We start from the raw sequence: 24,175 nt of genomic DNA, 5'->3' as shown, positions 1-24,175 counted from the left end.
CTCACAAGGCAATTGAAATTTCTTCTTTAATAAATATTTTTTGAATATATTATATAATGTTTATTTATTTTTTTATATTTTCACTTAGAAGTTATGTTAATGCATATTTTATGATTGGATAAGAGAGTTGATTTTTTTCCATCCCATTAAACATTAAAACTTAAGAATTATAATTTATAAATTATAGTTAAGTATAGAATTTTTAATAAAATTATAATTAACTACAGCATATTTCTTCATAAAACCATTAAAATATATTAATTTAATGTATATACACTTCATTTAGGTCTTATATTTAATATTTATATATTTTTATAATTTATTAAAATATTTATAATGTTTCAAAGCGTATCTTAATTTATCTCCGATACGCATACGTATCCAAAACGTACTGTATGCATCTCTTAGAATTTGCCTTTCCGATTCCCATACTTTAAACCTTATATGATAATGTCTTTCTCCCAACGAAGGCAGCTCTATACTCTTTCCTCTGTTCTGCGTCTGACCGATAACAATGGAGCGCGGGAAAAACCTTCTTCAGTGACCAGCCATAAATCAAAACCACCATTTCCCACTGCATAACAAACTTACCAGAGTCGGAGGCTCTGTGTAGTTCACCGAGATAACCACCAGAGTTACCTTAACATAAACACCACCTCTCCATGGCCCTTTCTCCTGCTCTGCCTAATACCTTTTCTACTACCAAGCGGTTTCATCAGCGACCCGCCTTCCTCCCGACCAACCCCATTTCGAATTTCTCTTCTTATTGTTCGTCTTCTTCTTCTTGGTCGCTGCGATATCGTTATTCTCCGAAGCCCACTGTCGCCTCACTCAAGGTTTTCTTTTGTTCTCTATCTCTATCTGTTTTTCTCCTCGTTTATCATTCTTCTGTTGTGTTTATGTTGTTATTTCAGGAGAATTTGGGGCGATTAAAGAAGAACTGGAGCGACTTCACTAGCTTAAACTACTGGGTGGTGCGGGATTACTACCATCTTGTAAGCGCCGTTAATGCTTTGGAGCCCCAAATTCAGAGATTGTCTGATGAACAGGTTTGCTATCTCAATTCGGTTTCTTCCGTTTTTAATGGTTTGGTTTTAATCACCTGGATTTTGGCTTGTATCTTTTGTTTTGCAGCTGACTGCGAAGACCGAGGAATTTCGACGACGTTTGAGACAAGGGGAAACACTTGCAGATATTCAAGCTGGTCTGGATTGCTCTCTTACTTCTTTCGTTTCATTTTACTGTCATTTCCTTGTATTGCTTTGGGGTTTATTTAGCACTTTATTTTTTGGTTTTCTCAGAGGCATTTGCTGTTGTGCGCGAAGCAGCAAGAAGGAAGCTTGGGATGCGTCATTTTGATGTCCAGGTATTTGTTCATCATTGAATTCTGACTGAAAAAGGTTAAAAAAAACAATCTTCTCATATGCGTCTTTTGATGCTAGATTGTCGGCGGAGCAGTTCTTCATGACGGGTCTATTGCGGAGATGAAGACTGGTGAAGGAAAAACTCTAGTCTCTACTTTAGCAGCTTATCTAAATGCCCTGACGGGTGAAGGCGTCCATGGTATGGTCTAGTTTCTATCTGAGGATACGTTCTCTTTCTGAAACAAGGGTAATTGATACTTTGTGAATGACTGAGATCATTACTGTTTTTTAATAAAGGTCTTCTTTTTTTTTTTTTAATCTTAGGACAGTTTTAGGGTGTAGTTTAAAGAATCATTGATGGAGTTGTTTGGATTGCTACAAGTCTTAGAAGACCCACCGTGGATTCTCTTTGGTGGATCTGTACTAGAATATTATGGCTAGCTAGTATTATGACCTTCATTTGTGGCTGATGATGTGGTAGAAACTATGGGACCTAGTGGCTCATGCTTGTCAGCTCAAAAGCTTGTGACATTCTGTAATAATTGGGCAAATGTAATACTGTTATCAGGATTCAGGACCTAAGCTGTAATTTCTGATTGTATAGATCAGTTCTTTGGCTGATTTGGCACAATGCTGCACTAACAGATAGTTCTATTTGTTCTTTTGACTGCACAATAGAATTGACATCTTGATGCATCTAGTGTTACATGCCATTGTTAGAAACTAGGTTTGGCTGCTCAAACACTATTTTGTTTCCTGTTTGAGTTTTGAACATCTCCCTACATTATATGTCATGCATGCGCTATTATTATGTTCTAAATTTGCACACCAAGTTCTATTTGTTTTTGTCATGCTTAACATAGTTTTGGAGACATACTCTTTATTAAGGCATGGAATGAATCTATGAAATGTGAGATATTGGGACATGGATTAACAAGCTCAATGTACTTTCATGAAAAACCATAGTATTGTTGGTTTACATTTTCTGCATTCTTATTGTTTTGACAGTGGTAACTGTTAATGATTACTTAGCTCAACGTGATGCTGAGTGGATGGGTCGGGTTCATCGCTTTTTAGGTCTGTCAGTGGGCCTTATTCAGGTACTCTCTGTTAATGAATTGCTAATTTACAGTTCATATTTTTCTTGATGTTTCGGCATTGTTATCCTCTTATTTTCTGTGACAGAGGGGAATGAAATCTGAAGAAAGGAGATCCAACTACAACTGTGATATAACATATACTAATAACTCTGTAAGAATTTTTCTTTTTCTTTCTTTATTGTTAATGGAGAAATATTGTATCAATAATATGACATAACACAACTAAGAGGACAAAATTTGCTGCAGCCCAAACTGCTGGAGTATAGATAGGGACAGCAGGTGTCCATCAAGACAATAACACAAATATGAAAGTTGGACCTCAGAAGTGTTGGTTAAACACTTTAAATGTTTATTTCATTTAAATGTTATCTATACTTTAAATGTGCATATCAAGACAAAGTCTTCTTTCACTTAAAGTGATAGGATTCACTTTACCAAATCACTCTTTTGTCTAGGTGCCATTCTGTAGGGCAGCTCCATGATTAACCCATTCTGTAGGGCAGCTCCATGATTAATTTATAAGAGCACATTGATGTTTACAAGGACTCATACCAGGTTTACTGTTTGCAAGGATTCCCTCTCAGTGTTGCATTTAGTTCTAAATATTATGGAAGATTTAGGCCTGGATATCATATTGATGGGGGTTTAGGTTTCGTCTAGATCATAATCTCATTAGATGGTGACCTTTCCACTTGGAGTAAACTTTGGAGCTTAAAAATTAAGGAAAATTAGTAGGTGCCACTATAAATGGAGCATGCCTAGCTCGTGCAGAATATCTAATGGACAACCATGAATTGTGAAATTTATGGTTGTAGGCTTCTCTTCCTATTTGTGATAGCAAAGGAGATTGTGCTGGTGCTTCTTTTCATGCGCAGTGGTGGCATAGAAAAGTAGTGATTGGGTAATAAAAAAGCAGAAGCTTATGCTAATAAAAGGAATGGCAGATTTGGATCTGTTCTGCCTCTAAGAAGTCCAATCTAGAAGGTTCCACAGAAGATTCTGCCTTTCTTGAAGAGATGTTCTTGGATCCTTCAAAGTTGGATGGTTGTATTTGGACTCCTCATCCTTCTGGCTCCTTCTCTTGTGCCTCTTTTTTCAAAATCATGTGTCCTTCCCTTTCCCTTTTGTAGCCCTTCTTGTCAAAGAGATTGGTGTAAGACCTCTCTAGCTGGGGGAATTACCCCTTCCCTTTCCCTTAATTTTGTTTGTTTTGATGTGGGTTATGGGAACATAGTCTTATTCTAGGAAGACCTTTGGCTGGGGGAATTACCCCTTAAATTGAAATCCATTGTACTCTACTCATTATCAAACTATAAGGCTGAACCCATTTCTAGGTTTGGTTTGCCCTTAGAACTTGGTTTAAATTGAGACTGGTTTCAGAGGGGGTTTGAGGGACAATGGATGTGATTCCTTAATTCTCTTACTTTCAAATTTGGAAACGGTTTTCTTGGATCAAAATTCTTTGGACAGTAGAGTTTGGTCTCCCTCCCTTGATGGCCTCTTCTCTTGTGCTTCCTTTTTTTTTAACCTTCTTATTTGCTCAAAACCTGTGAGAGAGAACTTCTCGGTCAAAGAAATTTGGTGTAAACCAATCCCTCCTAAGGTGCAAAGTCTTTGTTGGGAAGTGTTCCTTGGAAAGATTAACACTTGTGACATGCTACAGAAAAAAAAAAGGCCAAATAAATGCCTCTCTCATGTTTGTATCTTTTGTATGGCTAGTTGTGAGACCTTTCCTCATTTACTAATCTCTTGTTCTTTTGTGTCTTGCATTTGGGAATATTGATCATATTGGAAGGGTTAGGATCCATCATATGGATGGCTGAACCATGCTAGATGGCTGGGCAAAATTTCAAAAATTTCCTAATCCTTCTAGGAATCGAATTCCCTATGTTTTGAACAACTGTATTTTTCCGTATCGGTCTTGCACTAAACCGGACTAGATTTGAAATCAAACAAAGAGGGAGATGTGTACCTGATACGAATACCACAGACGTAGATCCCATGGTGGAAATTCACGCCCAAATCAGTTTTAAAACCAGCCTCCACTAAAGATGGCGTAGTGTATAGGTGAAGCTGATTCAGCAACACAGTTTTCAGCAAAACTGCAACCCAAATGCTTGGATTGAACTAGGGAAGGTGAGCTTGAATTTCCTCTGAATTTTTCTTGCAAAAATCATAAGAAAACTGATCTCTATTAGTCCTTGAAAGCCTAGGTCGTGATAGGGTTTCTTGGAAGACAAAAGAGAAGAAGAGAGAACAAGAGAGAGTGGCCTTTTAGTCTGGTTTGCCCTCTTCTTCTTTTATCTCCTTATGGAGCACTCTCTTAATCAAATTAGGTGATTATCCAAATTTAATTTGGATCTAGACTTTATTAAGAGATAAGCTTTATCCTCATAAGTGGATGGGTGCTCTATACCCATTTCCAAACCCATATTTGACCAGGTTGTCATGTGACAACTCACTTAATCTTATTAATTATGGGCCTTAGGCCCATTTCCTTCAAAGTCTCACGCCCTAAGATGTTGCATGGCCAACTTAGGCCTAATTTGTATGGCGTGAGACCCCACAATGACCTCACATAAGTTCACATTGGTTCGGCCCCAGCCTCTATGAAAAGGCTTAGCCGAATTCACTGCTAAACGCAGTGAACCCTTGAGCACATCACTATGGACTCAATATGGGCCCAACATTTACACTTAAATGATCATTGAATTCAGCCATCCTATGAAGACCCAAGGATAATAGACTTAAGTAAGATAAAGCCCATTAGGTAATCAGCCTTGTAATAGTCTCTTACACTTAATCTCTTGGCCCATAATGATCAAACACTGCCCAACAGGGAAAGACCTCTCCCTTGGCTATAAGGTGCAGTGCCACACTCTCTACTCGGATGGATCTTGGGAATTAAAACCTTTTGTAGACATTTTTCATAAAACATAATACATCTATCTATATATATATCATATAAATATGTTTTGCAAATCCAAATCTCAAACACAGTTGAAATCCATTGTTGGCAGTTTTGGTTTCCATCAAAGAGAGTGTAAGCCCTATCATTCACTTTATCCGACAAAGGGGCCGATCCTATCACTATGATCACCCACTCAGATGATTTCTGAGATTGCTCTAACAGACCTAGGTTTTGACCCTTGATGGATTTCACTGATTAGCATATCAAAGACAGCCCAATCCAACACTTAGTGCAATACATAATCCATGTGCTTCGGGTCTAACCCTAGCAGCTGAGATAAGCTGCCCCAACTTCTTTGGTAGCACATCAGTGTTAGCCTTGGCAGGATAAACTCCCCAAGTCTATCCAACGGCTGAGAACATTCTAAACTAACACGAGTCTCATAAGTGTCCGGTTTAAGGGGTAAACACACAAACATACTAATATCAACATGAAACATTAATGTACTTTTATTCATTTACAATAAATGTATCTATACACAATCTGATTGGAGCTAAGGGCATACACTATCTAACAGATCACCCCTCCCAAAGGTTGTTCATATTTGGATTTTTAATAAAATTTGCAGTGACCACCTCTCCATTAGGGATAAATTTTGGGCAAAAAAAAAAAAAACTACATATCTTCTCTACTGGTGGTGTCCTGTACTTCTCTGTGACATGTTGAAAAAATTGATTTTATTTTGTTAGGGTCTGTTTGGATGATTAAAGCGTTTTTATTTTTTCTGATTATTGTACTTTACTTATAATAGGGGCACAAGGGTCATTTCCCTTCTTATTTTTTTGCCTATATATTATAATGAAGCTGGCACCGCCAGCACTGTTCCATTGCCTCTAATCCTTCTTTCTCCTTTCTTTCTCCTCTTCTTCCTCCGCTTCTCTTTTCTTCTCTTTTTTTCTTCTTCTTCTTTAATCTTCAATCGGATTTACTGTCAAGATGGTATCAGAGCGTGGCCATTGAATCTGGGTGATCAAGTGCCTTCTCCAAGCTGCTGAATCTGGGCGGAACAAAGGAGTAAATCTGGGTTGATCGAATCAGATCAAGTGTCTTCTCCAAGCTGCTGAATCTGGGTGGAACAGAGGAGTAAATTTGGGTTGATCGAATCAGATCTGCAACTGGTACAACCCTATTTCTTTCCTTTTTTTCTTCCCTTGGTTGTGTGCCAAGAGGAAAATGAATGGTTCTGAACCACTGAGTGTCGGCAAACCCTTGTGAGGTTTATACCTCTATTTTCTTTGGATCGTGTGATCCTATACCTGTGAAAGGTGGTTGTAGGTCACGTGTGACCTATTTTCTCTGCTTGTTGGCTTGATGTCATGTGTGTAAGGATCCCTCTTAGTGATTAATGCTTGTAGACCTTCTAGAAAACTAGTAGGCTGGGACTATTATTCCGTACAGATCTGAAAATCAGATTTATCATATTGTTTTTTCCTGGAAATTGGTGCTGGTCTTGTGCAGAGATCAAGTCCAAAACTGAAGTGTGTGTGTGGACTGATCACTTGTTGTGTGTGGAGCTTTTTGTTCTGATATAAGGAGGGGTCCTAAGTTGAGGTTTTAGATAAAAAATTCTGTGTTGATCATGTCGTCTGAGAATTCTGCTACTTCAAGGATTTCTGGAAGTCAAAATGGAGTAAGTGGGGGAATGGATATGAGTTTCCCTATGGCTGTTATTCCCTTTGATGGTCTGAATTACCTTGAATGGTCTAGGGGAATAAAACTCTACATCACTGCTAGGGGAAAAATATGATACATCAATGGGAAAGTGAAGGAACCGAAGAGCAAAAGTGCTGAATATGATAGATGGAACCAAGAAAATAGTATGGTGATGTCATGGCTCTTGGTTTCCATGCTTCCATAGGTGAGAAAGACATTTATGTGGGCTGAAACTGTTTGTGAAATATGGGAACAAGCAAAGTCCACCTATTCAGAGCAAAGACACTATGCCAAGATATACCAACTGCAAGTTGAATCGTCCACTTGCAAGCAGGGGGAAAGGAGTCTCTCGGTGTACTATTCGGATCTAACATCGATATGGAAAGAGCTTGATCACTATCAGAATGTAAATTGGAAGTGTGATGAAGATGCAAAGGCATACAAATCACTTGTATCTCAACAACGGGTATTTGCCTTCCTCTTGAGGCTGAATCCTTCATATGAGTCCATCAGGTGCAGATCTTGGGAAGTAAAGACTTGCCATCAGTTCAGGAGGTTTATGCCTTAGTTCAGTCAGAAGAGAGTAGAAGAAATGTGATGAATTGTACAGAGGGGGAGCCAGTCGCCCTAGCTGTCCGGGGAAGTTCAGATACTAATGTCGGAGGTGGTTTTAAGAAGGGTGACTCTCAGAAAAGAACAGATGATAAGAGTAAACTTTGGTGCACTCACTGCCAGAAGACAAGACACACTAGAGATACATGTTGGGATCTCCATGAAAAACCTAAATGGGCACAGGATTTGGGTAAGAAGCCAACAACTGATCAGGGCAAGAAACCAAGTTAGCAGAATCAGAAAAAATATAACTCAACTAATATGGCATCTCAAGAGACTGGTCCCATGGTAACTCAGGAAAGACATCCCAGTTCTGACCCTAAAGAAGAGATCATCAACTCCTTCCGTGACCATTTGGAGTTATATGGTAGGACTCTTCACCAGATGGATTCCGGTCCTACTCCTTCTACCTCTTTCACATTTGCATCAGGTAACACTACCATTGCCTTCCATGTGTCATCTCATACCTTTAATTCCCCTTGGGTAATTGACTCCGGAGCCTCAAACCACATGATCGGTAAGTCAAATTTATTCCAAGCATACAATTTTCTCTTTGGGAGAGAGAAGGTGAGACTAGCTGATGGTTCTTTCTCCACCTTAGCCGACCAAAGAACCATATCTCTCCCACTTGGCCTTACCCTTTCTAATGCACTACATGTTCCAAAGTTACCTATAAATTTGCTTTCTATTAGTAGTGTTACTCACTCCTTGAACTGTTCAGTTACTTTTTTTTTTTTTCGTCTTCATGTGTGTTTCAGGATTTGGCCTCGGGGAAGACAATTGGTAGAGGAAGCATGGTGGATGATCTCTATATGTTGGAGAATAAAGCTGGTCTTGTGGCTACAAAGTCCTTGAGTTCGTCTAGTGAAAGTCTAGCCTATTTATGGCACAGTTGTCTTGGTCATCTTTCTTTTGAGTCATTAAAAGTTATGTATCCAAAGTTGTTTGAGTCTTTGTCAGTGAGTCAGTTGCAGTGTTAGACATGTCAATTGAGTAAACATTGTAGAAACTCTTTTTCTTTGAGAAATAAAAGATCTGAATTTCTGTTTCATATTGTTTATTCTGATGATTGGGTCCCTGTTACTCTACCTACTGAGGCTGGATATAAGTACTTCATTACCTTGATCGGTGATTACTCTAGATACACCTGGGTTTACCCTATGCTATTTAGAAATGAAGTGCCTAAAATTATGAAAGACTTTCAATGCATGGTGTTCACTCAGTTCCAAACTGAAATCCATATTTTCCAATTGGACAATGCAAAGGAATACTTCTATAGTGATCTCATGGAATTCTTTGCTTCGAGTGAATCACTTCAACGAAGCTCTTGTGCTAGGACACCCCAACAAAACAGTGTCGCTGAAAGAAAAAACCGTCATCTTCTTGAAGTAGCTCGTGGCTTGTTAATCCATACGAATGTTCCGAAACGTTTTTGGATGGATGCTATTCTGTGTGCTACATACATCATTAACTGTATGCCATCTCGGTTACTAGAGTATAAGGCCCCACATCAACTTTTGTTTCCTACAACTCCGTTATCCCCCATTCCAATGCGTGTTTTTGGGTGTCGTTGCTTTGTTCATAACTTGTCACCTACTCGGGGTAAACTTGATCCTCGTGTTTTCCTTAGTTACCCTTTATCTCAAAAGGGGCATCGTTGTTATGATCCAATCTCTCGCAAGTACCATGTCCCAATCGACGTATCTTTCTTTGAGAATCAACCTTTCTTCTTGGTTTCTCCTCAGGGGGAGAGTAGGGTTGAGGAGAAACAGGCTCAGACTCAATTACCTCCTCTACCTGACCCTCCTCCATTCTGTGTCTTTCTTCGCCACCACAAAAGCGAGCAGAGTTCAAGAGCCATGGAACCTGACACTATGCAACCAACATCACCGGCTTCACCGGAGGTTGATCCTTCCCATCAGCTACACTTGCTTCTATTGATTCCCCTGTCATTAATGATCTTGATGTTCCTATTGCTAAGAGAAAGGGTGTTAGATCTTGTACCACTAATCATCCTATCTCTCACTGTGTCCTATGACCATATTTCATCTTCATATCGTGCATTCCTCTCCTCTGTTGACAGTATCCCCGTTCCTAAGAATGTTGTAGAAGCTTTATCCAAACTTGAATGAACAGATGCAATGAAGGAAGAGATTAATGCATTACACAAAAATGACACTTGGGAGTTGGTGGATCTTCCTGAAGGGAAGGAACTAGTGGGTTGCAAGTGGGTGTTCACAGTGAAACACAAGGCTGATGGAACTGTTGAAAGGTACAGGGTCAGACTGGTGGCAAAAGGTTTTACACAAGTATATAGAATGGACTATGTAGAGACTTTTGCTCTAGTAGCCAAGATGAACTCTATCAGGATTCTCCTTTCATTGGCAGCAAATCTTGACTGGGAACTTCACCAATTGGACATAAAAAATGCTTTCTTGAATGGTGACTTAGAAGAGGAAGTGTACATGACCCAACCTTCAGGTTTTTGTGCCAAAGATAGTGAACAAAAAGTGTACAGGTTAAAAAAATCTTTATATGGGCTGAAACAATCTCCTCGGGCCTGGTTTAGTAAGTTCCACTTAGCAATTCAACAGATGGGGTTCAAACAATGCCAGTCAAACCACGCTCTATTTGTGAAGAAAGGTGAAGGGAAAATTGCAGCTCTAATTGTGTATGTGGATGACATAGTGATCACAGGAGATTGGGAGGCCGAAATACAAAGACTAAAAAAGTTCTTAGCCACTCAATTTGAGGTGAAAGATCTAGGTCCCTTGCATTATTTCCTTGGAATTGAAGTTGCTCGTTCTCACAAGGGCATCTTTATTTCCCAACGGAAATATGTACTAGATCTACTAGAAGATACAGGCAAACTAGGGGCAAGACCAATTGACTCACCAATTGAATCTAACCATCAATTGGGAGATAGTCAGGGAGAGTTCTTGAAAGATGTGAAGAAGTTTCAGAGACTTGTAGGGAGACTCTTGTATTTGTCTATGACCAGGCCTGATATTGCTTATGCAGTGGGTGTCCTTAGTCAGTTCATGCACAATCCTAGGACAACTCACCTTGAAGTTGCAGAGAGGATCCTCATATACCTTAAGAAGTTTCCCGTAGCTGGTTTGCTGTTCCAGAAACATGGACATTTAAAGATGGAAGTATATACTGATGCTGATTTGGCAGGGGCAGTTGATGACCAAAAGTCTACTAGTGGGTATTGTACCTTTGTAAGGGGAAACCTAGTCACATGGAGAAGTAAGAAGCAAAGTGTGGTGGCTAGATCTAGTGCTGAAGCAGAATACAGAGCTATGTCTCATGGAGTTGCTGAAATCATGTGGATAAGAAATCTGTTAGGTGAACTGGTTTTGCAGTTAGCAACCCTATGTCACTCTATTGTGACAATAAGGCTGCTACAACTTTGCAGCTAATCCAGTCCTCCATGATAGGACGAAACACATTGAAGTGGACAAATCATTTTATTAGTGAGAAACTTGTGAATGGAGAAGTGTGTACCCCATATGTCGGCTCAAAAGAACAACTTGCAGACATCTTCACCAAAGGTCTTCATCATGTGCGGCATAATGATTTGTGTGACAAGTTGGGCATGATTGACATCTATGCTCTACAACTTGAGGGGGAGTGTTGAAAAAATTGATTTTATTTTGTTAGGGTCTGTTTTAAAGCGTTTTTATTTTTTCTGATTATTGTACTTTACTTATAGTAGGGGCACAAGGGTCATTTCCCTTCTTTTTTTTGCCCTATATATTATAATGAAGCTGGCACCGCCAGCACTGTTTCGTTGCCTCTAATCCTTCTTTCTCCTTCTCTTCTTCCTCCTCTTCTCTTTTCTTCTCTTCTCTTCTTCTTCTTTAATTTTCAATCGGATTTACTGTCAAGATGACATATGTTTTACTTGGTTTGTTGTTTGGGCTTTTAGATTGCTCCTCTTAAGTGGCTATGATCAATTCGCTCTTGAGCTTTATTATCTTTTGCTTCTTCTGTTGAAACTTGATTGGTTAGATTTCCTATTTTCCACTTTAAATTTTTGTTACTGGTGAAAATCCTCTGTAGATATCTGCAGTTATATTTACATGAATGACCTATTTTTTTTTTGGCTGCATCTGATTAATGAACAGTACAATATAAGCTCTTTAGCTGTTTATGGATTCTTAGTAATGTCTTGTAGGAACTTGGTTTTGACTACCTCCGTGACAATCTTGCTGGAAACAATGGACAACTTGTTATGAGATGGTACGTTCACAAGCATCACGTGAAGTTCTTATTTTCTTGATTTCTTGAACTACTAAAAGTGTATGTCCTAAACAGGCCAAAGCCATTTCATTTTGCAATAGTTGATGAAGTTGATTCAGTCCTTATTGACGAAGGAAGGAATCCCTTGTTAATAAGCGGAGAGGTAGTTTTCTTCACATTTTGGAGGCTACACTTAGTGACTTGTGGTTCTAATAATAGCTGATATTAGTTGAAGTAGCTAGTTAGAGGCATCCTTCTTTCTTTCATTTTTTCTTTGTTTTCAGGCTAGTAAAGATGCTGCACGATATCCAGTTGCAGCTAAAGTGGCTGATCTGCTTATACAAGGCCTTGTAAGTGAAGCATATTCCTTTTCCATTCATTTAATAGTTGATCTTTATTTTCTAGTCACATGGTATACATACAATTTATATGCTATAACATTATTACTGCTACGTGAATCTAATTTACTCTTTAGGAATTTTATTAATATTTCAAGTTACATTGATATTACAGCATTATAATGTGGAACTTAAGGATAACTCTGTGGAGTTAACTGAGGAAGGGATTGCCCTTGCTGAGATGGCACTTGAAACGAATGACCTATGGGATGAAAACGATCCATGGGCAAGGTAAAATTAGATACTCCTTTTTACTTCTACTCTAACAATGTCAAATAGTAATCTTCAAGGTGTTGAACTCAACTGGATATGTGGATGGTAATCAGAAGTATTCCTAGGGAGTTGACATGTTCTTGTGGTCATTGGCTAATGGATAACTCTAGTAGCATATTATTTCCTTTCAAGTGGTTAGCTTTTAAATGTTGCAGATTTGTGATGAACGCCTTGAAGGCCAAGGAGTTCTATCGGCAGGATGTCCAATATATTGTTAGAAATGGGAAGGCACTCATAATCAACGAGGTAATTCCTACTCCTGGTATAATTTGTTAAGGTGGTGACTTTCATATTGTTACATTTTTAGTCAAACATTTTTTGAATTCCTTTTTCAATTGGCCTTTACATCTATATCCTTTCACATTTTATTTAAGTACAATAGTGTTCTAAATAGGCATGAGTAGTTGTTGAATGAGAAGCAAGAAAGAAGAAAAGAAAAGGAGAAGGAAAGAGAAAAGAGGAGAAGAAGAGAAGAGTTACGAATGGTTTGTCGTACTGTTTACACCAGAAATATTGCATTTATATTTGAGAGGAAAAATACAAAATTTCCCTTGGGCATCCAAATACAAAAGAAAGGAAACATACTTAGCTAATCATATTAGGCCTTAGGCCCACTTTCTTTAATGGTTCACGTCTCAGGGTATTGTATGGACACTTTAGGCCTGAACATTGTATAGTGTGAGATCCACAAAGGTCTCACACAAGTCCATAAGGGTTCAGCCCCACATTTGGAAGAGGTTAGGCCGAATTCCCTACTTAGGGGCAGTGAACCCTTGACCCAATCAGCTTGGGCCCAACATTTACACATAAATGACCATTGGATTTAGCTACCTTATGAAGGCCCAAGGACAATGGACATATGTAAGATGAAGCCCATAAGGTAATCAATCTTGTAATGGTTTTTTACACCTAACCTCTCGACCCATAATCAAAACACTACTCACAGGGAATGGCCTCTTCCCCAACTGCAAAATGCAGTGTCACAATCTCTACTCGGATGGATCTTGATATTAAAACCTTTTGCAAACTTTTTTCATAAAATAGTAATATAACATATAAATACATTTTGCAAACTAGATTTCAAATACAGTTGAAATTCACTACTGGTAGTTTTAGGTTTCTATTAGAGAGTATAAACCTTGATATTGACTTTTTCTGACAAAGGGGTTGATCCTATCACTATGATCACATACTCAGGTGATTTCCTAAACTGCCCCAACATACCCAGATATTTGACCCCTGATGGATCTCACTGGTTGGCATATTAAAGACACTTTAGTCCAAAACCTAGTGCATTACCATAGCTAAGTCTGGGGTTAAGGGCAACTTTCCAGTTTTGGTCCGGGTTCAATGTTTCTTTCAAACACCCACTAGCTGTGCTTGGGGTCTAACCCTAGTAGCTGAGACAAGCTGATCCACCAATTCGGCAACACACTGGTGTCAACCTTATTAGGATACCCCCCCCCCCCCCCCCTAAATTTATCCAATGGCTGATAACATTCTAAACCAACAAGAGTCTCATAAGTGTCTAGTTTAAGGAGTAATTCACAAAAACACATCGATTTGAACATAAAACAATAATGTACTTCATTTATTTACTGATAGATGTTTATGTACATCAAACTAATTGAAGCTAAAGGCATACACTGTCTATTAGTATTGCTCCCCATCTTCTGGATCTTTCCACTCTAAAGCTTTCAAATGATCCATTTCTTCCCATAGAGACTATAAGGAGAAGTACATTACTACAGTCCTCTCCCCCCTGATGCAAAATATAGGCCTCCCTACAAAGCTAATAAATCCTAGTAGTGTTTCTAGCTTGAGGATAGGTGGCTGTGACCCTATACCCAATGCCCTTGGTAGTGGATAAGAACATGCAGTTACGAGCTATATGTGACTGCATAGAACAAACCAGCCATGACATTACCATCAGATGTCTTGCTCCCATTTAGCAAACTTCGTTACTTCGGGTCTTTTGGTTTAAGCTCGGTTTCCTTTCTAGTGATAAAATCCAACTTACCTATTCTTCCATTGGCAAGATTAGTAGACTGGGGATCATTCCAGGGAGGTGGTTCCATCAAGTTTCATAGTGGTTATCATGCCATTGGAAATATATACGTTTCTTGGAAACACTCTTGGGACCAAAGTGAACATCCTTAGAAGCCTCCATTCCTTAACAGGGCAAAGTTTTGAGAGTCACAAAGAGTTTTGATGCACAACTGGCATACAACAAGGCCAAGGGAGAAGCTAAAATACGACTGAGAAGCAACAACAACCCCCAAACAATCTGGTGGAAAAATATAGGGAGAAGAAAAATCCCCCAAAAATTTCTAGGGTTGAAAAACATATGGGACCACTTCCTATCTTCCTAGGCTATAAGACGAGCCAAATGAAGTTGGTTTGGAGGAGAAACACTCCATTAAAGGTGCTAAACAGCTTCAATATAAAATTTGAATTTTCTATAAATTTCCCTTTGGAAAAATATAACAAATCATAGAGGTTTCACATGGCTGTAAACCTATATAAAAAATCTCTAAAATCAGGGCCTTTTGAACAATATCAGATTCAAGGATGGTTGCCGCCACTTGTATGGACTGCTAATGTCATCTAATGACAGTCCGATGTCAATAGGCTGCCTCTAGGGTAACGAACACCAGCAGAAGTCTCACCCTGAATCCAAATGTTGGTTTGGTACCAAGTTGTTGAAAGAACCAAGAAAGAAGAAAAGAAAGGAGAAGAGAAGAGAAGAGTTACGAATGTTGTGTCTCGTTACTGATATTTGAGAGGAAAAATACAAAATTTCCCTTACTTGGGCACCTAAATTCAAAAGAAAGGAAAAAACCCCAAAATACCCTTACAACATGTTGTATATTCTCAACATGATTCAATACATAGCAGAGAAGCCATGTTCTTTGAATGGTTCTTAAGAATTTTCATTACTGCCACATGCATCAAAGGGTTAGAGGAATAGAAGAAAAGAGAACATAAGAGAGTGTCTTGTCATCCTACATATATTTTGGATCATTGAGTCAATACTTCTTGGATTTTCATATTTGATGGCATTTATTATTTTTATTTGGATATTCTTAATGGCTGATACTCGGATACCTATGTATGCCTAGTGTTTTGGTGTTGTATTTGACAAGTATTGGATAGAATACCAGGTACTGCATTCTATAGCATTAACACATAAAATATGTAAAGTGGTATGTTAAGGGATCAGTCTGGAGCTTGCGTCTCGGCCAAATGCAGTTCCAGATGAAGATGAGGATTGTAGTGGTGAAATAGTAAGGGGATGGAAGAAAAATCAGAGGAAGATCAGAGGTTACAAGAGAAAGGCCTTAGATATTCACAAACCAAAGTTTAAGAGAAGTGGGTCGGTGGTGAGAAGTGCTCCGAATTGAGAGTAAGGGAGAAACGTGGATCTGGGTGATCGCCAAGTATGACAAGAGCATCAATAAGAGTCTCATTGGTGAAATAGGCACGAATTATGCGAGGATCCCGACTAATTTAGCAAATAAAGAGCCTGATAGCTGTACCCTAGGTGGCAGAGGTGCCGAGGTTTTTTGCGACTATCCTGTGTCCGAAGTTTCAGATGAGGATGGTTTTAAATCCGAGGAGGTGAAAGCAGGTAGATTGGGTGATGATCTGGGCCTTAGGATTGATCAAAGAAAAAAGAAGATCTGGGCCTTAGGAGCAAGCTTGATGAAAAAGGAAGAGAACCAGATAAGCGATGTGATCAACAAGAGATCTTGTAGTTCGAAAAATCTTAACGCAGTGCATGTGATGAAAATATTCTCCAGGCTAAAACTTGGTCTGGCAGGGGCAGACCCCATGAAAAACTACAAATGGGTTTATATGAGGAAAAGATTAATAGGCAGTAGGTCATCTCGCTCTAAAAGCAGGGGGACAATGACGCAATGCCAGCCTGTGCCCTCTCATTTAGGAAAGGAGCAACAAAAGGACAAAGTGAGTGTAGATGACTCTAATTCTGGTAAGAGCAAGACAATGCAAAACAACAATGGCGTTGATAACAAGACAGGGTGTGGGACTCTTCAAAACTTGGTAAGTAGAGAGGTCACAGTTGGAAAGAGCTTGGGTTTATTTTTCTGGGGTGGTGAGGAGTTTGCTAGAAGGGCCTTTGAGGAGTTTGAAAGAAGGAAAAGGGAAGAGAAGATGAACAAAGAAACTCATCGGGAAGGCAACAAGCATTGGGAGGAAGGTGTTTCAAGCCGAGAGGATGAGTTTGCAGTGGAAGATTGAGGCTTTGGTCGTGGAGCAAGGAGGGTTTAAGTTTCTGTTTAGGGGTGGGTTTGGATGTTTTGCTCTTATGGGGATTTCTTGGTTTGTTTTCTTGGCTTGTGCTTGAGATTGTTTTGAGAAAAGCTTTATGTTTCGCCAGTTTTGGTTTTATGGGTTTTAGTATGGGACTTTTGAGATCCTTGTTGGGTTCTTAGGGTTTGTTTCCTCTTTGGTTGATGTCTTATCACCTTCCTATTGTATTCTATTTTCTTTTTCTAATGGATTTTTATCTTATTCTTCAAAAAAAATGTTAATTATACTATACAAATATTTGCACATATTAGAAATTTAATCAAGTTTGGAAAGACATAGTCTTGAGAAATGATATTTAGCTTCAAACTAGATATAAATACATGATATAAGCATATTACATGGGATAGCAAACCCATATCCATGTCCAAAATTTTAGGAAATGGAGAGTCATATCACCATTTTCTGTATCTGTGTCTGTACCCATCTCTGGCATCATAGCTTAATAGATATTTTTTTGTTTGACTGAAATTGCATTCTTTCTATATTAAAATTTCAAATAATTACTGTGTGATATTTGACAAGGATAAAATGCTGTTGTTCTTATACTCTAAAAGATCTTTTAAAGATTTTATCTTCTAGTCACAAGAAAGAACCGACTCAAAATTTTATTGATGCAGAAGTTCTACTTGCATGATTTCATTAGGGATTTGTATAATTCATCACTATGAAAAATGGGTATTTTCAGTATTTTTCATCTCTAATAATCTTATGTAGAATAGGCAAATGGAAATTTCTTAATTTCTAAGGAGAAAAACCTCTGCAGCTGACAGGGAGAGTTGAAGAAAAAAGGAGATGGTCCGAGGGTATCCACCAGGCAGTAGAGGCTAAAGAGGGTCTGAAGATTCAGGTATGTCTAAAAGTTGATTTTGGTGTTATAAGCTCTCTTCTGTATTTGTAGAATATGGGCTTCTGGTCTTTCTTTCTCATTTGTAGAATAAAACCCTAGTTTAACTAATCCAACTAACACCAGTGGCTTTTGTGCATTCGTTAGGCTGATTCAGTTGTTGTGGCACAAATAACATATCAATCATTATTTAAACTATATCCAAAGCTTTCAGGAATGACTGGAACTGCAAAGACAGAAGTATGGAGTTATGTGATTTTTTATATGATATTTCTTCATTTATCTCTTAAATATTCTCATGCATTATTCTTTTCTTCCAACATTCAAATGTTTTTTGATGCAGGAGAAAGAATTTTTGAAAATGTTCCAGATGCCAGTTATTGAAGTTCCCACAAATCTACCAAATATTAGGAAAGATTTACCTATTCAAGCTTTTGCGGTAGGAATGCAATTTCATATTAATAATTTTCTCTCTACCAGTTGGTTGTTTTTTCTGTGAATTTAACATGCAGTAAAATGTATATTGCCTTAGACTGCTCGTGGCAAATGGGAAAATGTTCGAGAGGAAGTTGAATACATGTTTCGACAGGGTCGTCCTGTTTTAGTTGGGACCACAAGGTAAATCTTCAAGAGTTATTTGTCAATGTGATGAACTTGCATTAAAGGCTAGGTTTTGTTTGGGGTGGTCTGCAGTGAATTTATGTTTTATGAAACTAACGATGCTTTAATAAAACATGCATCTCATCCTTTTCTTTTAAAATTCCAAACTTTTCTCTAGGGGTGGTGTAGGATTTTTTTTTTTGTTTAATTTTGGTTTGTTTATTCAGATAGGTTGCCCCAGAGGTCAAGTGAGTCTTTTCCATTTTTTGGTTAAAATTTGTCTCCAGTCTCCTGGCCCTGAAGTTGAAGTAGGATTTAGACAGATTAGGAAAGTTTTATGTGAATTTGGGTTGTAGTTATAAAGGGATGTGGGGTAAGGGGCAGACGGTTGCAAGAAATGGGTTGAAGATGAGGAGGTTGAGTCAGAGTTGGAGGTAGATAGTGAGGATGAAGTGTGCATTGATGAAACTCATTCACTTGAGAATCTGATTGACATTGAAAAAGTTGTAAATATGGAGGTGGAGGTTAGTAAAACCTTGGGTTTGTTCTTAGGTGGGGAAGAGAAATCTAATTTAGCAGTTGATGGTGTTAATTTGAACAATTTTGAGATCCGAGAAAATGTGGCTCCTTTTGGAGTTGATGGGGACAATGTTGAGGGGGGACAAGAAGGGTGTTACGGCTTGGAGACAGAGAGGAAAGGATTGCAATGGGAGTTTGAAGGAAGATAGTCGGGGAAGAGAAATCTAATTTAGCAGTTGATGGTGTTAATTTGAACAATTTTGAGATCCGAGAAAATGTGGCTCCTTTTGGAGTTGATGGGGACAAGAAGGGTGTTACGGCTTGGAGACAGAGAGGAAAGGATTGCAATGGGAGTTTGAAGGAAGCTGAGATCGCCCCTAATGCTGTTAGGCACTTCAGCAGCCAAAAGAACCATCATCAAATTCAGGTTTCAAAGGTTTTTGCTAGATTGAAAGGGGGTTTGTTTGGGGTGGCTGCAAACAAAGTGGTGTAGAAGTCCAAGAGATCAATTAAAACAAGTAAAGGAGACCTTGCTAAAGTTTGTAAAGCTATAATAAGTAATTCTGTGTTTCTGTCTAGGTCGGTTGTTGGGGTGGAGTTTTTTTGGGTGCCCAGTTATTTCTTTTTGGGTTTTGGGCTAGTGGATTTGTTGGGTTTCAGCTGGATTCTGTTTGTTTTTTGCTTATTTGTAAAGGGTTGAGATAGGAGTATGGATTAAATTTGGTCAGAGGGTCTTTTGTACCTTACATGTGGTGTCTAGGGTAGTTTTTTGGGTGGAGTTTGGAAGTTTCTCTCTTCTATCGGGCGATTGCTTATCACCTTTCTTGTAATCTCTTCTTTATTTTTAATGACTTTTTATTTTGTCTTCAGAATAACATTTTCCCAATAGTTCTTAGTTTTTTTTTAGAATTGAATTCATTTGAAAGATTCAACAAAAAGAGTCAAGGGTTAGGTCCATACCCAGTCCACCCCTCCCATGACCCCAAATAGCTGGGATGAACATTGGTTTATTGGTTTATTTTTATTGGGTCCATTTTTTTTCTTTTCCTTAGATTTACTTTTACTTTTATATTCTTTATCTTTCTCTGGTTTATTCATTTCAAGTATTATATTTCATTTCTCCAAGGGTGACTTATTAGTTCTGGGAATTAATAAGGTCATTTTCCATTTCCTTGTTCATATGGAGGAGATTTACATTTTTCTTTTTGGGGTGTTTCATTCAACCACTATATGTTATTCTTATGAGGGCTTAAGCTTTGAACCTCATTAAGTTCAGGTCATGCTATTGTCATCTTATACTTGTCTTTTCATGTGGAAGATATTTGCTTAGTGTGCACATAGCATCTTTTGTTTCATTATTACTGAGTATGGTCACCACATTTGGATGCAGTGTGGAGAATTCTGAGTATTTGTCTGATTTGCTGAAGGAACGGAAAATTCCTCATAATGTCCTTAATGCACGGCCAAAGGTTTATAGCAATTCAATTCATTACTGTTGAGATGCTTATTTTATTATATTGGTGCTGTTCATATTCCATTTTGTTTACGTTCTGTGTTACTTTGTATACTTGTAATTTTCACCATATCATATAGATAGAGAAATGGGAAGCACATGACCTCCAAGACAGTTTCTCCACAATCTTCTTCTCTTCATTATCTTTTTCTTCAATCTTTGTTTCTATAACAGATTTCAGATTTCTTTTTTATTTTATCACAAAAAATGTATTACAAACTTGTCATTTGATGTCTACTTCTTTAATTGAATAGAAAGTGGTTTGGTTACATTTGTTTTATTCTTCATGTAATTTTCTTTTACCTATACATCTTTTCTGTTTCCTTTTCATGATAGTATGCTGCAAGAGAGGCTGAAATTGTTGCCCAAGCTGGTCGAAAATATGCCATTACCATTTCCACTAATATGGCAGGCAGAGGCACTGACATAATCCTGGGTGGAAACCCAAAAGTAAGTTCACTTTCTCAATATGTGCTCATTTGAGCCCTAAGCTGACATTTTAGATTAATTGGTGGTTTCTGTCACCTACAGTCACATTTTTTCACTGCAAGTCACATACAGTTGCTTGTTAACTCATAGGAGTGATGGATGATCATGACCTAGATGATGCGGCATAAGAAGATTCATCCGTTAAAATGAAATTTTCCTCTTTTTTCTTAGATCTTTTTAGGGGACTCTTTCTCAAGCTAATATTGTGAGTTCATCACTATTTGCTTCTTAAAAGTAACATCTCTATGGATCTGATAATTTCTGTTATTGTGAATTCATCATTATTGTACTTAATTCATATTTTTCATAAAAATTTTCTGTTATTGATGAAAAAAAAGTAAGTAACATCTTTCTCTCTGGATCTGATAATTGAAGATGCTTGCGAAGGAAGTAATAGAGGATAGTTTACTGTCATTTCTGACACAAGAGGCTCCAAATGTTGAAATTGATGGTGATCCAATTTCACAGAAGGTGATTACAAGATGTTGTCAACAACTGATTTAGGAATACTTTTCAATTTTGGTTTATTTATTTATTTTTTGTGATGCAGAGTTTATCAAAAATTAAGATTGGACCATCATCATTAGCTTTGCTAGCTAAGACAGCTCTTTTGGGTTTGTAAATTAGGCTTGACTTTTATCTAGAGTCTTTTTAGATACAATTTATTTTTAACAAACTCTTATGTGGATTAATCAATTCCTTTTCTTTTTCTCAAATATAAATTATTCAGCGAAGTATGTATCCAAAAGTGAAGGAAAGGGCTGGACATACGAGGAGGCAAAGACTATGATATCAGAGTCCATAGAGATGAGTCAATCAATGAGTATGCAAGATCTAGAAAATCTTTTGGCTGAACAGTCTGATATGTATCCTCTTGGTCCTACCATAGCATATGCTTATCTGTTGGTGTTGAAGGATTGTGAAGCACACTGTTACAATGAAGGTTCTGAAGTTAAAAGGTTAGGGGGGCTTCACGTTATTGGGACATCTTTGCATGAGTCACGGAGAATAGATAACCAGGTCAGTCATAAGAATATAACTGACAACTGATGGTGATTTTGGATCAACTGTTCTGTAAAGCTTACTTTTGTTCTTTTATTTGTGCTTAGAAATTTGCTGTTTGAACTTCAGATGGGGGCATACTTGATAATTAGTAACTATCAATATCTTTTTCTGTTTGAACTTCAATGCGCAAGCCACAAGGCTCTTGAAGAATTGCTATTGAGGAAGTATCAATATCGTTTGGAAGGGAAAAACTGGAGGACCTTTGAAAGTGGAAAAAAAATCTTCTCCTACAGAATTTTTTTTTTTTTTCGGGTTTTTTTTTGATGAATCATATATGGGATCTCTTTTACCCCTCATTTGAAAGAAACTTCAATGATTTGGAGATATAGCAAGTGACAACTCTGTTAGCCTTAATTCTAAGTCAGCAAATTAATCTGCTACACCAAGATTCCAGAAGATGGAGATGGACCAAGTCTAGCATCTTTACAATTAGATCTTTCTATTGGGGATTGTTAGGAGAAATGGGATGCTCCTTGCCTCATAAGTCATAAGGCCATTTAGGGTACCTTAGCAATTTCTAAGGTCAAATTCTTTGCTTGGTTGGTGGTGTGGGAGAGATATTTGATTATATGGTAGCCAGGAAGGGTATGAACATACTTGACCTTCTCTGTCCTATGTGCAAGAGATTGAAACAGCATCTCATCTTTTCATATTTTGCACCTTCTCAACTAGAACCTGGTGTTAAAAGGGTTTAGAATCCATCATATGGATGGCCGGACGATGCTAGATGGCTGGGTGAAATTTCAAAATTTTTCTAATCCTTACGGGAACCGATTTTTCAGTGAATTTGATAACTGAATTTTCTGGATCGATCTTACACTGAACCGGACCAGATTTGAAATCAAACAAACCGACAGGGAAGGACCTCTCCCCTGACTGCAAGGTACAATGTCATGCTCTCTGCTCAGATGGATCCTAAGAATTAAAACATTTTGCAAACAGATTTCAAACACAGTTGAAATTCACTACCGATAGTTTAGGTTTCCATCAGAGATAGTGTAAACCCTATCATCCACTTTGCCCAACAAAGGGGCCGATCCTATCACTATGATCACCCATTCAGGTGAATTCTTAGACTGCCCTAACATACTCAGGTTTTGACCCTTAATGGATCTCATTGATTGGCATATCAAAGATAGTCCAATCCAATACCTAGTGTAGTACCATAATCAAGTCTAGGGTTATGTGTAACTTTCCAGTTTTGCCCATCAATCTCCAAGGTCCAAGGCATAACTGGAAAATGGTCTGGGTTCAGTGTTTCATCCAAACACACACTGTATGTGCTTCGGGTGTAACCCTAGCAGCTGAGATAAGCTGCCTCAACTTATTTGGTAGCACATTAGTGTTAGCCTTGGTAGGATAAACTCCCCAAGTCTATCCAACGGCTGAGAACATTCTAAATTAACATGAGTCTCATAAGTGTCCAGTTTAAGGGGTAAATACACATAAACATACCAATATTAATATGAAACAATAATGTACTTTTATTCATATTACAATAAATGTATCTGTACATTAATCTGATTGGAGCTAAGGGCATACACTGTCTAACACCTGATACCATTTTTGTAAGGCTTTCCCCCTCAATTGGTGCTGTCCTGCTTCAATTAAGGCACTATATTGCCATGAATGACTAAAAGAGGATGGTTCTGCTGGGAAGATGTTCTTGTAGCAGTTTTTTGGACCATTTGGTTAGAAAGAAATTCTAGAATTTTTGAGCAGAGATGGAATCTGGATAGGTAGCAATCAACTCTGCTATAGAAATGATAAGTTGGGTTTCCACTCTTTAATTGTTTTAAAGGGGAAGTTATCTCATCCTCTTTCCTGTAATTGAATTTTTTAGGGGGGTCCATGTTTATTTGTACAGAAACACTTTGTACAAAGGACCATGTATACACTTGCTGATACTTAATACAATTATACTTTACCCTTTTTCAAAAAAAAAAAAAAAACTCCTAATACTTTTGTGGACATTATCTCTTTCCTCATAGAGTATGTTCAATCTTATAATAGCTTGAAAATGTGACCCTGGTTAACCTGTTCTTTTGATCAATAACAGAAAATTTATTAATAGATCAAGAAGCGACAATTACAGCCTCCAAGGAGAGGGGTAAGCTCTCTAAACCCTCTCCAAGAACAACAGAAACAAAACCATAAATATTTACAAGCAAGCCCACAAGGATTGAGCCCT

General features: G+C 38.0%; 1 protein-coding gene across 2 annotated transcripts in view; it reads left to right on the top strand.

Annotated features, from left to right (window-relative positions):
• The first annotated feature begins 463 nt into the window (after nt 1-463).
• Nucleotides 464-24,175, top strand: part of SECA2 (Preprotein translocase SecA family protein) — a 37,354-nt gene continuing 13,642 nt past the window's right edge. For both annotated transcript variants that reach the window (XM_010270744.2, XM_010270745.2), the window contains exons 1-21: nt 464-836; nt 915-1,049; nt 1,135-1,204; nt 1,302-1,366; nt 1,443-1,563; nt 2,373-2,464; nt 2,550-2,615; nt 11,884-11,948; nt 12,024-12,111; nt 12,233-12,298; nt 12,462-12,577; nt 12,775-12,865; nt 17,718-17,801; nt 17,946-18,038; nt 18,142-18,237; nt 18,331-18,416; nt 20,308-20,386; nt 20,767-20,880; nt 21,295-21,390; nt 21,470-21,533; nt 21,650-21,939. In XM_010270744.2, the coding sequence (XP_010269046.1) occupies nt 663-836; nt 915-1,049; nt 1,135-1,204; nt 1,302-1,366; nt 1,443-1,563; nt 2,373-2,464; nt 2,550-2,615; nt 11,884-11,948; nt 12,024-12,111; nt 12,233-12,298; nt 12,462-12,577; nt 12,775-12,865; nt 17,718-17,801; nt 17,946-18,038; nt 18,142-18,237; nt 18,331-18,416; nt 20,308-20,386; nt 20,767-20,880; nt 21,295-21,390; nt 21,470-21,533; nt 21,650-21,939 (2,151 nt within the window). In that variant the 5' untranslated portion in view covers nt 464-662. The remainder of the gene's footprint in view (nt 837-914; nt 1,050-1,134; nt 1,205-1,301; nt 1,367-1,442; nt 1,564-2,372; nt 2,465-2,549; nt 2,616-11,883; nt 11,949-12,023; nt 12,112-12,232; nt 12,299-12,461; nt 12,578-12,774; nt 12,866-17,717; nt 17,802-17,945; nt 18,039-18,141; nt 18,238-18,330; nt 18,417-20,307; nt 20,387-20,766; nt 20,881-21,294; nt 21,391-21,469; nt 21,534-21,649; nt 21,940-24,175) is intronic.

The sequence above is a fragment of the Nelumbo nucifera genome, chromosome 1 (assembly GCF_055504915.1).
Source record: "Nelumbo nucifera cultivar China Antique chromosome 1, China Antique-T2T, whole genome shotgun sequence".
Classification (NCBI taxonomy): Eukaryota; Viridiplantae; Streptophyta; class Magnoliopsida; order Proteales; family Nelumbonaceae; genus Nelumbo; species Nelumbo nucifera.
The sequence above is the reverse complement of the archived record's forward strand: the minus strand, read 5'-3'. Positions and strand labels throughout refer to the sequence as shown.